This window comes from Podarcis tiliguerta (genome assembly GCF_965153285.1).
Source record: "Podarcis tiliguerta genome assembly, chromosome: 3".
NCBI classification, from domain to species: Eukaryota; Metazoa; Chordata; class Lepidosauria; order Squamata; family Lacertidae; genus Podarcis; species Podarcis tiliguerta.
In genome coordinates this window covers 118,533,729-118,548,792 of record NC_139536.1, presented here as the reverse complement: position 1 = coordinate 118,548,792, position 15,064 = coordinate 118,533,729, and the positions used below count along the sequence as shown (strand labels likewise).

The following is a 15,064-nucleotide window of genomic DNA, read 5'->3' as shown; positions in this document are numbered from 1 at the left end:
CCTCTTCTGTGGCCTCCCGAGGCTGCTCTGTGGCTCTGCTGGCCTCACCTTCGGGAGAAGTATAGAGCTATGGGGTAAGTCTCTCTGCTTTCCAATATCTCACCCACAACTCTGCCCCATTTCGCCTGCTCTGCAGATAGCGCTTTGTTGGCGTAGAAGATGCAGGGCCAGAGTGCTCTGACAGCACAGCCAAAGGTTGCTTTTGCATATTTTCCATGGCAGAGGCAGATGATGATGATGATGATGATGATGATGATGATTACGCACGCGCGCGCACATACTTAGAATTCTGCCCTAACTTCGTTTGAACTGGAAAGTTTTAAGGGATAACAAGGGTCATCTGGTCCAACCCCCGGCCATCTTTTGCCTAGTGTGGGGCTCAAGGGACTAAAATTTGCATCAAAACGCAGCAGTGTTTAGATAGGGCACGCAGTACGTATTTAGGGTTGGAAGGAGTGTGAGCACATTCAATTTTCTGTAGCAGCTTTGAAATGGTGCAGCAATATCTCTGATCCGTTCATGGCGCGCCAGAGAGAGTTTCTCAGTTTCCTGCAAACTTTCACAAGTCAATTCTTTGTCACAAGTAGAATTTTAAAAATACAGCTTGCTATTTTTTGTTTGTTTTAGATTACAAAAGCGTCGGAGATGAAAGTCCGGTGTCTGGGGCACCCACGTCTGGCAAGCGAGGCGGGGCTGCCGAGGGCGCGCGTCTCCGGGGAAGCGCCCGGGGGCCCCTCCTGCTGCGGGGATGACGCGGGGTGGGCCGGGGGTGCGAGGGGGGTGAGTGGCGGGGCGGCGATGGCAAACTTTTCTTTTGCTGAGCGGGAAAGGGGGGGGGGTGTCCCTTGGCCTTGGGCTGGGCCGGGGTCGCGCGGAGTCTCCTCTTTTCCCCCTCGGCTCATTCATTCCTCTCTCTACGCGGCTGGCGGGCTCCTTTCAGATCTTTTTTTTTGACCTGGTTAACGCAGAAGGGGGACCCCCCCCCGACATGTCGGGCCAAGTTTAGCTTAGACGAGGCTGGCGAAGTTTTCCATGTCATTTCCTGTTGCTGCCCTCCCGAGCCGAGCACCCACCCACCTCGCAGCCTCTCCTCGGCCGCGCTCCCGCTTTCCCTGCTGCCCCGACGCGCTCTGGGATGCGCGCTCGCCGTCCGGCCGGGGGGCTCCGGCGAGGCTTCCTGGGCTGCGCGCAGCTCCGCCGAGAGGAATCGTGAAAGGTAAAAAAGGAAAAGGGAGCCCCGTCTTCTCTCCGGGGAGAACAAAGCCGCGGGAGGAGGAGGAGGAAGAGGCTGGCAGAGCGGGGGCGGGGTGGGGGGCTGCTTTTCACGGAGCCACCGGGACCTTTGACAGCTCCAGGTGCGCCCTCTGAGAGGAGGGCCGTTCCTCCGCGAGAGCCGTCCCTGGAAAGGCCGGGGAGCCGAGCCCCTGGGGGCCCGAGGTCCCTTGGGAGAGGTGCTGTCGTGCACCCGGAGTTGGCTTCCAGAACCAGGGAATTTCCGTCTGGTCAGAAGCAGGTTCCGGACTACCTTTCCATTCGTCTTAGGAGGAGGAAAAGCTGGCGGCAGCAGTTCAGAATGAAAGACCCCAAGGGAGGTTTGTTTGGCAAGCAGTGGCTGATTCGCCGTGGAATAATTCGAGAAAAGAGTAATTCAGGAGAAAAAGCAACTCTGAGCTGGAAAGGAGCTGTGAATATGAGCAAGCATGGCGCTCGAAATGTGTGCTCTTTAGTTTCTGTGTAGGGTTGTTTCCGGCAGAATACTGTATATGGACCTACTTTAGTTTTCGCAGAAGTAGCAAAGAAGTTGTACATTCATAGACGTGAAGTTCTCTCTCTTAAAAACCGATACTGTTTTTAATTTTAATAATTACACTGTTTCATTACATACTGCTAAAACTAGAAATACACTCATATCCTGCTGCATACAACATACCGGTAACCGTAAAGCGCAGCACTAACACAGGGACATTGCTAGGCACCTAAAACACTCAGGGCTCATGCCCAGGACAGAAATTTGCATAAGACAGGCATATGCTAATTTAGATATAAAGATGCAGATTTGGGGTGCTTTTATAGGGGAAAACAAACAAACGGTGGCTTTTGCTGTCAGCTGTGTTTCGGGCAGTGTGCCCGGCTCCCCTGCTAAACAAAGTAAGGCCGGGGTCAGGAGGTCCGGGGACAGCACGAAAAGCTTGTGGCCTCTGGTCCGCGTCCTCCGTCTGAAACATCGCTGCACTAGAGCTGTTTTTCACAAGTGTATGTCAATTTCTGTAATGATTCCTTCTCTTCCTTCCCAGCATTTTGTCAAGCATCAGTTTCACCATAAGACATTCCTCTTAATTTAAAGGAAACAGAATCTCTTGACTCCATCTCTCTTTCTCGAAAATGTATCTACAGTTACCTCCCCTATTTTCCTGATCTTGACTGCTGCGCTCCCTTTCTGAAACACTTTGGGGGGTTACTTTAAGTGCTAAACCAGTTTATCTGCTAATATTAATGTTATTTCTAGAGGTGCCAGACAGCCAGCAGTTTCTATTACTTGGGTTAGACTTTTGAGTTTTTAATTAAGTTAAAATGCCTTGTAGAAATATAAACTGTAAAAAAGAGGAAAATGCAGAATTTCTCTTTCTCATTCCTGTTGTTTTGTAGACAAACAGAACATTAAAAGAGAGCAATGGTAGAAACATACAGAAGCGGCTCACAAAGTTGAGATGCCCTCTGAGCAGGGCCGACCCACCCAGGAGGCAAGGGGAGGCAACTGCCTGAGGGGGCAGTGTTAAGTTGTGGGTTGACATAGCAGACGACACAGCGATTTCTCCAAAGCAGCTCTTTATTTTGTAAGCTGGAACAGAACTAACCTGAGGAGCTCAGTCAGCCTGCTTATATAGAGCTACAGAACAATTGTAACTGTTGCAACGTTCTAAAACTATCCAATCACTGAACGTCACTTTTTGATCCTTCATTTGCATACAAAACTATCCAATCACTGAACGTCACTTTTTGATCCTTCATTTGCATAACTATCTACAGTTTCCCCCTGCTGGCCCAGGGTGAGAACTTCAGTACATAACAGGCAGGATCCACAGGAGCAGCAGATCTGGCCACCAAGGGAAGCGTCACCTGCTCCTCCTGCTGCTGCTGCAGTGGCAGCAATGACTACAGCCCCTCCTCCTCCTCAGCATGGCCTCCTATACCATGGCCTCTTGGTGAATCAGGGGCGCTGAGCTCCTTCCACCACTAGGCAGGAGAAGGCAGGGGCTGCCCTCTGGGGTCTCCTGGGCTCTGCACCTGCCCAGCATAATTCAGAGAGGCCCCTTTGGATTCTCAGTTCAGTCGTCAAGTCAGGTTGATTTGATTCCTACCCTGTTCTCAACGTAGATTTTTCTTCCTCCCTTGTTCCTGATGTAGATCTTCACTCACCCCTTATTCCCTGGCTGGGGGGATGGGGTGGGCACCATTTGGTGGTTCACCTCAGGTGCCAAAATTTCTTGGGCCAGCTGTGTTTCAGAAGCAACTGGTAATTAAGTCAAGCATGCCAGAAAGAAGTTTGTGACTTGCTATCCTGGTTTTCTATATGAACACAAACCATAGGAAGGAGGAAGTGCTATAAGTTGAGCAGGCCCTGTTTGTAACCCAGGAGTAGGGTCCTTCTTAGCCTGCATCTACTCATGAGTAGTCAAACAGAGGCATTCATGAAAATCTCTAGTACTTGCTACAGGATCGGCATAGTCAGCATTTATTTGGGGGGGGGCAGGATTTTTGTTAGGGGGAGGGAGAACTGAGTAATCTGCAATGCAAATGGTCAGTTAATTAAGTATTTCTATTTATTTACTTTATTGGGGAGGCAGCTGCCTCCCCTGCTCCCCCCCCCCACCGTGCCCATGTGCTACACCCCTACAGTCCCACTTCCCCCAGAGACTGGCAACTGATGGACCAGAGCTCCCCCACCCTATTAGGGAAGCAAATGTGGGTCAGGGGCTGCCAGCTGTGGACTCTTACTCAGTTGGCACGTCTTTTTAGGCATTGGGTTAAATAGATGTTGTGGCCAGGTATTCAGGCCAGTGCAGCCTTTTGGCATGGTAACCGTTTTGGACAGGTCTTCAGAGCCTGTGCTGAATGCATACCCTCTAGCATTCCTCAGATGAAAATAGGGACATTTCTCACTCCCTGCCAGCTGAACCTCCTTGACCCACCATTTTTTTGTCCACCCCTCTGCTGCAGAGCATTTCCACCCCCCCCCCACCCCAGTGGGACAGAGCACACAGCTTCCACTGTCCTGAGAAAGTCCCTGAATCCTGATTTCATTTTATTCTTTGGTAGATTTACAAAAAACACTGGCAAGGGATATAGGGACATTCTGGGATCAAATAATTGCATTTTCACTTTTAATTTGTATACCACCTTTCTATATTAGTATTCTCAAGGTGGTTTACAAGCTGAAGAAACAAGAAAATAGAGAGCAAAGATCACACACATAATAACATTCTGATCCAACACAAAAAGTCACAATAACTTTAAAATAAACAGCTTAAATCAAATAAAGCAATATTGCCAGCTCAAGAAGTCTGAAACTGGTATCACGATCTGAACTTCATACTGGTTTCAGACAGAGAATTGGAATATTGCTCAGCTTTAGACTGAAGAACCCTTTGTGATCGAGGTAACGTAAGAAATGAAGAGGCATTCCCAGAGCAACTTGAAAATACCCAAACATAGGGGAAAGAAGCCGGAGGCATTCATGCTCCCTATTAAGGGGACCAGAGGCTCCTAAACGCCTTCTGCAAATTCAGCCGCGCCCGTCTGAGTCTCCTGCACTGGTCTGACGGCTTTGCTGAGCCCTGACTCAGGAGCATGGAGGCTTCCCTGAGGCACCAGCTGATGTGCTGCCTGGATCTCAGTCTGTGGGTGCCTGTTATTTGCCCAAGAAAGGGACCTTTCTCGTGCAAATGTGGACTGACCTTTGCAGCTGTTTAAGTTGTTATTGTTGTTGTTGATTAGCCAGTCACAGTAATTATTAACTGTATTTTTATTCTTAAATGGTGTTTAATATTTTGATGCTGTGCACTACCCTGATAACTTCATAATATGGCAATAATAGAAATACTTTGATAAATAAACAAATGTGTTAAAAAATGCTTTTGTTCTGTTCTGCCTCTTAAGTAGTTTTTGCTAGTTCATCTATTACAGCTAAGAGATGGTTACTGTTCTCCAGATTGTTAGAACATAAATTCATTCGTTCGTTCGTTCGTTCATTCATTATATCACCCTCCATCTGAAGATCTCAGGGTGGTTCACAAGATAAAAGTACAGGATGAAAGCACAAAATAAATAGTTAAAACAAAAACAACACCCACCTTGTGCCACAAAACATTTAAATGGCTGTCGAATATTTATCAGCCTGGCTGCAGAGAAACTTTTTCGCCTGGCACCTAAAGATGGATAATGAAGGCGCCAGCTGAACATCCCTAGGCAGAGCAGTTCCTAGGATTTACGTTACTACCAAGCCTGAAGTTCATGCTCTGCTATTTGGCCTTGTCATTGCGTAGTGTTTGGGTGCATCTTACTTACAGGGTCTGTATTTGAGACTCTGCTTCAGTTGCCTGTTGTTGCACCTAAAGAGCAAGTTTTGATTTCAGGTCTCTCTGTAAACCAGGGCAAGCATATGACTGAGGGCCTTGGCAGACCCTCGAAGTGCCCCAGGGACATCACTGATTTACAGAAGCCCTCCTGCTTTTCCTTAGGTCGTCCCTATTTTCATTGGCGAAACGTTGGAGGGTATGGATTTATCCAACCCCCGGTCCCTCTGAAGGCAATCCTGTAAAGGGATTTTTTTTTTTAATGTTTAATGTTTTATTATGTTTTTATGTATGTTGGAAGCTGCCCAGAGTAGCTGGGGTAACCCAGTAAGATGTGTGGGGTATAAATAGTAAAATCATCATTATGGAATTGGATGTTTCTATTTTCATCAGAGAAATGTTGGATGCTCTGCCTATGTGAAATAAATGTTGTCACACTGAATGGGGTGTATGTCACTGATTATATGGTGTTGTCACAGGCAGGGGTGAATCTAGGTTTCATTTCACCTGAGTCAAAGACGCAGTTTGGCAACCCCTATGTGCATTTGTGTACACACACAGGCTGGGAGCCTCAGTGGAGCCCCTTCTAGAGGCGTTAGGTAAAGGTAAAGGGACCCCTGACCATTAGGTCCAGTCGCGGACGACTCTAGGGTTGTGGTGCTTTACAGGCTGAGGGAGCCGGTGTTTGTCCGCAGACAGTTTTTCTGGTTCATGTGGCCAGCATGACTAAGCCGCTTCTGGCAAACCAGAGCAGCGCACGGAAACGCCATTTACCTTCCTCCCAGAGTGGTACCTATTTATCTACTTGCACTTTGACGTGCTTTCGAACTGCTAGGTGGGCAGGAGCTGGGACCGAGCAACGGAAACTCACCCTATCGTGGGGATTCAAACCATCAACCTTCTGATCGGCAAGCTCTAGGGTCTGTGGTTTAAACCACAGCCTCACCCACGTACTGGAGGCAAAAAAAAACCTCTGTTCCCTCTCCCTGCTCCCTTGCTCCCCCATAGCTCTGGCTCTGGTGTTTGCTGTAGATAACAAGTGGTATTCTGTCACTTTCTCTTCTGGATTTGTAAATGGTCTCCCAGGTATCCGTTTGCCTCCTTTTCTTGATTGTGGATTTTTGTCAGACAAGCTAGAACAAATGGCTCTAGACAAGGGACAGTGTGCCATGTGCTGAGCAGAAGCTTGCTGCCTGCAGAGATTTGCAGCAGTCAGTACATTTGTGACATATGATGGTGCTTATATGGCCACCGCCTAGTTGAAGTGGGTGCTCTAGAACAGGGGTTGGCAAGGTTTACCTCGCCTGGGCCAGTTCACTCCAGAGGAGATCCCTCTGCGGGCTGGATTGCGCATGTGTGCGCGATCTCCAGCATCTGCGTCTGCACAGACACAATTTCTGGTGCTGCGGAAGCGAGTCCCTGTGCCAGTTTAGCGCAGCGCGTGGGGACTCACCGAGCAGGTGGCTTGGTTCGGGGGCGGCTCGTGGGCCAGTTAAATGACCCCCGTAGGCCGCTTGTGGACTGTGGGCCTTAGGTTGCCTACCCCTGCTCTAGAAAGTGGGCCTGCTGCAGGGACAGCTCCGCTTCCAGGCTGTTGCTGCTGCTGTTATTACCCCTGCTATAATGTTTATGTCTCTCAAATGTGATGCACATGGTTTCAAAGTCATGTGCATAAGAAAACAGAAATGATAAGAACATAGATGCAATTACCGTATTTTTCGCCTTATAGGACGCACTGTCCCATAAGGCACACCTAGTTTTTTTGGGGGGAAATAAAGGGGAAAAAAATTACTTCCCCCCCAGGCTCCCCCCGACCCCAGCCCCCAGAACAGGCAACTCTCCGGAAGCCATGGGAGCCCGGCGCCGGGCTCCCGCGCCTTGTGGAGAGCTGCACGAAGCCTGGGCGCGCTGAGCTCAGCGCACCCAGCCTTCGGCATGCAGGCAACTCTCCGCAAGGCGTGGGAGCCCGGCGCGGGCTCCCATGGCTTGCGGAGATCTGCGCGAAGCCTGGAGAGCGAGAGGGGTCGGTGCGCACCGACCCCTCTCGCTCTCCAGGCTTCAGTGAAAGCCTGCATTCGCCCCATAGGACGCACACACATTTCCCCTTCATTTTTGGAGGGGAAAAAGTGCGTCCTATGGTGCGAAAAATACGGTAACTAAAACTGCAGACTAAAAATTTTAAGTGAGTGATTCATCTTTATTCAGCCATTTTAGAAATTGGATTAAGAGTCTGTCAGCATGAACAGAATGTATCTAGCTGAGAAACGTTAAGGATGTCTTGAAGACAGACCCACAGGCAAGGGAGACTTCCCACCAGGATTTCAGCACTTTTACTTTACCATCAAGCATCACCATCAGATATGTGGGCTTCCCCATCCTTACAGACTCTTAATCCAGTTTCTAAAATGGCTGCATAAAGATGAATCATAATTACTATTAATTTTATGTCTTTCTGCCTGGCTGACTCTCTCTCCACTTCTCTCCCTGGAGGAGAGAAGCACAAGCAAACATTGGCTAGACAACTCACAATTTAGAGAATAGATCTTAAGCTGTAAACTCTGCTTTGCTTTCTGGGTCATGATTAGGGTGCCAGGGAAAGCACTAAGATATAAAACTGATCAGGTATCTATGATATGTAAAGTGGCAGCAAGGAGATTTCTAAAATTAACAGTAGTAGCAACAGCAGCAGCAGCCCCTTAGTTTAAAAAACACATAAACATACCCTTCTAGTGTGGCAGAACCAGCTGAACTACCCTAAAGCCTCCTCAGCATGAGACCCCAAAGAAGATCAAGATCAAGGGAAGTAATAGTGCCACTGTATTCTGCTCTGGTCAGACCTCACCTGGAGTACTGTGTCCAGTTCTGGGCACCACAGTTCAAGAAGGACACTGACAAACTGGAACGTGTCCAGAGGAGGGCAACCAAAATGGTCAAAGGCCTGGAAACGATGCCTTATGAGGAACGGCTAAGGGAGCTGGGCATGTTTAGCCTGGAGAAGAGGAGGTTAAGGGGTGATATGATAGCCATGTTCAAATATATTAAAGGATGTCACATAGAGGAGGGAGGAAGGTTGTTTTCTGCTGCTCCAGAGAAGCGGACACGGAGCAATGGATCCAAACTACAAGAAAGAAGATTCCACCTAAACATTAGGAAGAACTTCCTGACAGTAAGAGCTGTTCGACAGTGGAATTTGCTGCCAAGGAGTGTGGTGGGGTCTCCTTCTTTGGAGGTCTTTAAGCAGAGGCTTGACAACCATATGTCAGGAGTGCTCTGATGGTGTTTCCTGCTTGGCAGGGGGTTGGACTCGATGGCCCTTGTGGTCTCTTCCAACTCTATGATTCTATGATTCTAAGAGGCCAAGTTGTGGTTCTCTCCCTGCCTTCCGCCTTTGCAAACATATTGTGGGTACTTAAGCACTTTAGTTTTACAAATAGCAGCTAACTAAACTGAAAAGTGCTGCTTCTCTCCATCTTTTCTGATTCTTTCTCTATCCTCGCCATTGGCAAAGAAACAGAAGACACTTATTAATACTTAGCAGCTAATTGAGATTTGCTTGCTTGTTTATTTATTGCATTCATATTTCAATTTTTCTCCAAGAAATTTAATCAAAATAGAGGCTCAGGAGGGTCCCCTGCCCTTCCTAAGCCACTCCTAATGAAATATGCTAGAATGTTGTTTTCAACCCTGGAAACAGGGATGGGACATAGACATGGTTGTGGTTGTGTGTGCTGTCCAGAGACGAGTGGCCAGCCCAGGAGACAGTCAGAAACAAGTCCAGAGCATCTCTTAATGTAAGATATTGGATATGCATGTAAGGAACAGAGAAAGAAATGGGCTCTAGCTTAGGTGGATTGGGGGATTTAGGGTGGGCAGTGCCCTACCTGCCCTAATGGACCAGTCTCTATGGACTTGGCATCATAATGACATCTGGTGTTTGGGTGCTTTGAAGTCCCAAAGTTGGGACTTCACAGCATCATGTAGGACTTGCAAACAGCCCTTTAAAGCATTTGAGGTACTGCTGGTAAGTGGTAAAGCCAAAGCCTGCTTCCCATCTGCATCAGTTGCCCAAGTTAGCTCCAGCTGTGTAGCTCCTGCTGCACCTTGCCAATGCACAACCGAGAGCACGCTTGAACGCTCTCAATTCTTGTCTCTACCCCCACCACATCTGATGGGCAGGTAGGCATGGCTTGGGGGAAATGGCCTTGCAGGTCAAATGTGCAAGGCCCTGGCATGTGTCCTGTGGTGCAGTGGCTCCCCCCCCCTGCCTTACAAGGTGGGGACAACACTGACCCAAGAGTCAGTAGTATATCACACTTTAATACATGTTGCAGCTTATATCTTCACTCAGTAAGAGCTCAGGCTAAGGGAGGCTTGTAGTGCTTTCCAGGCCTCTTGGGGGAGTTTCAGGGAGAGAAAAGAAGAAAATGGCAGCTCCCCCTCCCTCCCTCCCTGGGCTCCCTTACATGGCAGCAGAGCCTTCTGGCTGCAGGTGCCATTCCCTCTGTGCAAAGCTGTCGGGGATGCATTCCAGGAGTGGGTTGAGCCACACACCCTTAACACTGACACACACTCCCTGAGCACACATGGCTCTCACACACAACCCCCTGCTTGTCCCCCCAGATAAGCTGAGGAAGGGAGAGTCCCTTCCCCTGAACTCCTCCTCTTACTCTCCTTGAGTGTTCAGGGATTGGGTCTTCTCTTTTTAGAAAAGGGGGGGGGCAGAGGGTACATGTGTATTTGTGTGGATGGGGGTGTGTGTCTAGCCAGTTCTGAAGGCATAGCGATCCTGGCTGCTTCATTCAGGCTGTGGACAGGTTGCCCCAAGAAACACAAGAAGCATCACCTGCTGCCTCTGAAGAGAGACTTGTGTGTCCTCAGCTGCCATTGCTGCAGAACCTCTGGGCTTTCTAGCAGCTGAAGAACTGACCTTTACAGGAGTTTTAAAAGGGGGATAATAATGGGGGGGGGGGGCTTGTGCATCACCTCACATTATTGTAAGCAAAGTTGTACACCCCCCACTCAAAAGCCCACCGCCATCTGGGGAACCTAGCTCCCTTTGCTATCTTTGGAATGGATTTTGCTTCCCACCGAAAAATGACAAACATTCCACTGTGAGGACTTTCAGATCAGCCCTGCCTACTTTCTCTGGCAGATGTGCGTCACCCCAATGTCCTTCTGTCCCTCTCTGCGTCCTCCAGCAAGCTTCCCCTTCTCCCTCCTGGCTTTCTCTCTAGCCCAGCAGGGATTGTGTGAGCTTTGGAGTTCCCTTGAGCTGCAGAGGGAGCAGTTGGGGCTGAGAGGTTGAAGGCTAAGTTCCAAGGAGGTGGACTTTAGACTAAGGGACAGGCCAATAGAATCTGACTGTTCTCATTCTGGAAGGGGATGGCAAAAAGAAATTGCCTTGAAAAGTGGGGAAGAAATTCAGTGACATTTGGTGTGAGGTAGGAAGTGTGAAGGGTCTTTCTGCTGAGCGGTCCAGGGTGGTGAAAATTTTACATTGGTCTCCAGAACAAGACCCAACTGCACATTGTTAAATGCACAGCACACAGTTGCACCTTCAATTCTTATAAAATTCCTTGCTGATGAGGGGCTCCCTTTTGATCTAAGTTTGTGGAGAGGGGAGATTTCTCTCTTTCCCCCTCTAAGAAAAAAAACCCTCTTTCTTCTCTCCCATCCTCATTGGGTATTAGAGGCATCCAGGCAAGGGGTGGGTGTGTTTTCATCCCAACTTCATCAATGGGCAAGAAGAAATAAACCTCCCCTCCTTGCATGCTTTGAGCAAGACCAATTGGGAACCCCATATCTATAGTAAATTTTCGAAAGGCACCTAAAAGAGGACAGCACAATTTATTCCAGCTCCTCCTCCTCTATAGCACAAGGAGTAACAATTTTCTTGACTTTAGACAGCCTCATTTTTTGGACCAGATCCTGATGAATGTTGTGTCTTTCTCCTCAGTCAGCTGAAATCTGGTTAGAATGATGTCCCTCTTATTGCTTCATCAGCCCAATGCAATCTGAGAAGGGCTCAGTGAAGAAAACCTGCTTCGATGGTCTAATATGACTATACCCTGCTTATTCTGTAACAGCCCACACCCTGCTTACCTAAGAGTAAGTGCCATTGAATTCAATAGGGCTTACTTCAGAGTAGACATAGGGCTGCTCTGCTGGATGCTCTCCCCAGGGAGGCTCGCCTGGCGCCTTCCTTACATATATTTAGGTGCCAGGCAAAACCATTCCTCTTCTCCCTGGCCTTTGACTATGGCTTTTGAAACAGGGTGGGGGGTTGGTGGTGGTATTGTTTTTGTTCGTTACTATGATATATATATTTGTGCTTTTACATTGTAAACTGCCTTGTGATTTTTGAATAAAGTATGGTATAGACATTTAATTAATAAATAAATACCAAAAATGTAGCTGAATATTAGACTTTTGTTGAATAATTAGTATAGAAATGCATGTTCAACTGTCTCTCTGCTCCTGTTGACAGAAGATACCGTATTTTTCGCTCTATAAGACGCACCAGACCACAAGACGCACCTAGTTTTTGGAGGAGGAAAACAAGAAAAAAAATATTCTGGATCTCAGAAGCCAGAACAGCAAGCCGGATCGCTGCGCAGTGAAAGCAGCAATCCCTCTTGCTGTTCTGGCTTCTGGGATAGCTGCGCAGCCTGCATTCGCTCCATAAGACGCACACAAATTTCCCCTTACTTTTTAGGAGGGAAAAAGTGAGTCTTATAGAGCAAAAAATACGGTAACTACATGGTGATTGATAATCGTCTGACTGCTAATCACTTTATCTCCAAAGGGTGATCTGGAAGTTATCCTCAAATGCTTTGAGCAAGGCTGTTTTTCTGCTGTCTGCACCTGGAGGCTTGGAAAGGAGTTAGAAGGAGCTGGCAAGCTGAAGAGTTGTCATCATGCCCAAGAGAAAGTCAGCCTGTCTGGGTGGAGAGGTAGAGGCTGTAGCTGCCAGCCACCATCCTGCCCACCGGGATCAGGTCCTCACTAGGCCACGTTTATCTAGTAAAAATATTTATTGGCATTTATTAGCATAAACCCAGAAACAGGAAGTAAACTGAAAGGGCACCTATAGGGAAGACTAAAAAAATGGGTCAGTGTGGCAACAGGCACATCCACTGTGGTTCATTTTTGGGGAAAAGGCATTATAGAAAAGTATGTGATCATTGTGTACATGCCTCCCATGTGGGGTGGGAATGGAAAATAAGCAAAGGTGCCAGCTAGGAGTTTTAGCTCAAAGTGTGATACAATCTGGCATTGTTGGCAGACGGAAGGCAGGATTCAACATGTTAAGAGACTGCAGTGAATGAGGAGTGTTTAGGGCATGCTGGGTTCTGAAAGGAAAGAATAGTGAACAAGTTTCTTAAACTTACAGTTTGTTCTGAGAACTTTTCAGTTAAGCGTTTTGTTTTGACAAGTAACAACCTTGCTGGTAGGATGTAGGAGCTGTTGAATATGTCTGTTTATAAATTACTAGGCTTAACAGGTTTATGGGGCTATTGTTTCACCTATTCGGTCTCAGCCAGGCTTCCTGCCAAGTAGGCATAGCCTGGGTGCCAGAGGGATCAGTAGCTGTCTAGCTGCTTGTGTCTTTGGGTCTCTGGGCCTTGTGGAGGGCTTTTCTGAAAAAGCCCATGCCTCTGTGGGCGAAGTCAGAGTTTCTCAAACTTCTAAACTCCTTCTGAACTCACCTCCCTTCTGTACCTCAATTTATAGAGACGCCAGTCTGCTGGGCAAACAAGTACATAGCAGTCCACTTCAGCCAGCCAATCTGACCCCCCAACGGATTGCTCATCACTCCCCCCACTCCCTCCACCAGCACTGGCAAAATCTCACCAGAAGCCACAGCTGGCAGAGATGAGAAATGCCTGCAAGCTGGGCAGCATCACCAAAGCGGAAGGCCAGCGGAAAGAGAGAGGGTGCTGGCCTGGCCTTTCCTCTCTTGATGCTGGCTGCTCAGAAGGAGGACAGCCTCTTGTCTGGCCAGCAGAACTGGGACCCCTTGCATGGCCAGACAAGTGTTCATTCCCCTCCAGGCGTTTTGATGTCTAAGGCAGCCCTAATTCTTTTCCAGCTCCAGCAGCCTCTGGCTCAGCCATCCCTAATTATTTTCAGTTGAATGACCCCAACCTACAAAAAGGCCAAATAAGGGAAAACACATCATGATTTATTGCTGAATGCAAAGTACACTTGCAGCAAAGTCTACAATCCCAAAGCAACCCTCTGTGGGGCTTACTTCTGAGTAGACATGTATAGGACTGGACTGCTGCTCTACTATATTGGAACATATATTTTAACTGTTCAAGAAACTACAGTGTTCTAGTTAGATCTGTCACAAAGTGTTTCTGTCCTTGTCGTCATGCTCAGGAATTGTTTGCCAATGCCAGCAGCAGTTACGCACGCATGAATGCGCCACTGGAAGAATCCTACCAAGCGCACGGAAACAATCCGCTTGTCTCTAACTGCACAGATTTGCTTCTCTGCCCAGCAGGATTTATATGCAGGTGCCTTTCCTTTGAGGAGAGGAAGAGTTGTTTTCCTCACATGGTTCTGTGTGGTTGTGGTTGTTGTCTTAAAATTCAATTGCTAACATTTCCTTTTCTTAGGATAACCCGCTACTTAATGATTTAAAAATACCTCAATCAATGCTAGTTGTCCAGAGGATTTTACTGTGAAAGTTGCCCAGCCCTTGCCAGGACTGGCTCCCAGGTTGGCAGCTGTAAGGGCTTTCCTTAGAGAGGATTCCATAACTTTGACACTGAAAGAAAAATCTCTGGACTCGTCTGTTTTGAGCACCCAGTATCCTTTCTAGGATGTGTGCTAGCGAGGTTGTGGCACAGTTCGAAGAGGTTTTGGGTGGAATGGATGATCAGTATTGCTTCCAGTCTAGCCTTCAGCCTCACTGGGGCACGGAAACCACCTTGGCCGCCCTACTGGGAGATCTGGGCCAAGAGATGCACCAGGAGAGTGTGCAGCAAGGAGGGCTCAGAAGCGCAGCTTGGCCAATGGCACTGAAAGGGAAAGGAGCAGGCAGGGAAACCACCGCAGCTCAGATTATGCGCTGGTGGTCAGAACTGGATTTACTCTCTGGAAATGCAAGTGGCACTTGTTGACACTAGAGCTAGGTGATACATTGTCAAAAACCGGCTTGAATTTTACTTCATGATAACTGTTTCATAATATCTGACCTGGCAATGTATTGTGAATCACAACGTGTGTGAGGACTGGGTGATATCTGGTTTTCAACATTGCAATATATCACCAGCAAAACATTGCAATATATCATGATGTCTGAAATAAGGATGGAATTATGCAGAGGCAAACAGGGTAACATCCTGGCAACTGCTACTACTAAAGGGTAAATAACGATAAATGACGATATATCAATCACCGCACAGTCCCCTTCATCAGCATGCAGGCCAAAATGTATCCACACAGGGCTTTGGGTTGAGAAGAATGAGTCTTTCCCTCCA

The 15,064-nt window shown here is 47.9% G+C and overlaps 1 protein-coding gene across 2 annotated transcripts in view; it reads left to right on the top strand.

The window, feature by feature from the left end:
• The first annotated feature begins 672 nt into the window (after positions 1-672).
• Positions 673-15,064, top strand: part of EVA1A (eva-1 homolog A, regulator of programmed cell death) — a 22,607-nt gene continuing 8,215 nt past the window's right edge. The window contains exon 1 of one of the 2 annotated variants that reach the window (XM_083435644.1): positions 673-1,216. In XM_083435644.1, the coding sequence (XP_083291770.1) occupies positions 1,033-1,216 (184 nt within the window). In that variant the 5' untranslated portion in view covers positions 673-1,032. The remainder of the gene's footprint in view (positions 1,217-15,064) is intronic. The other variant, XM_083435645.1, reaches the window with a different exon arrangement.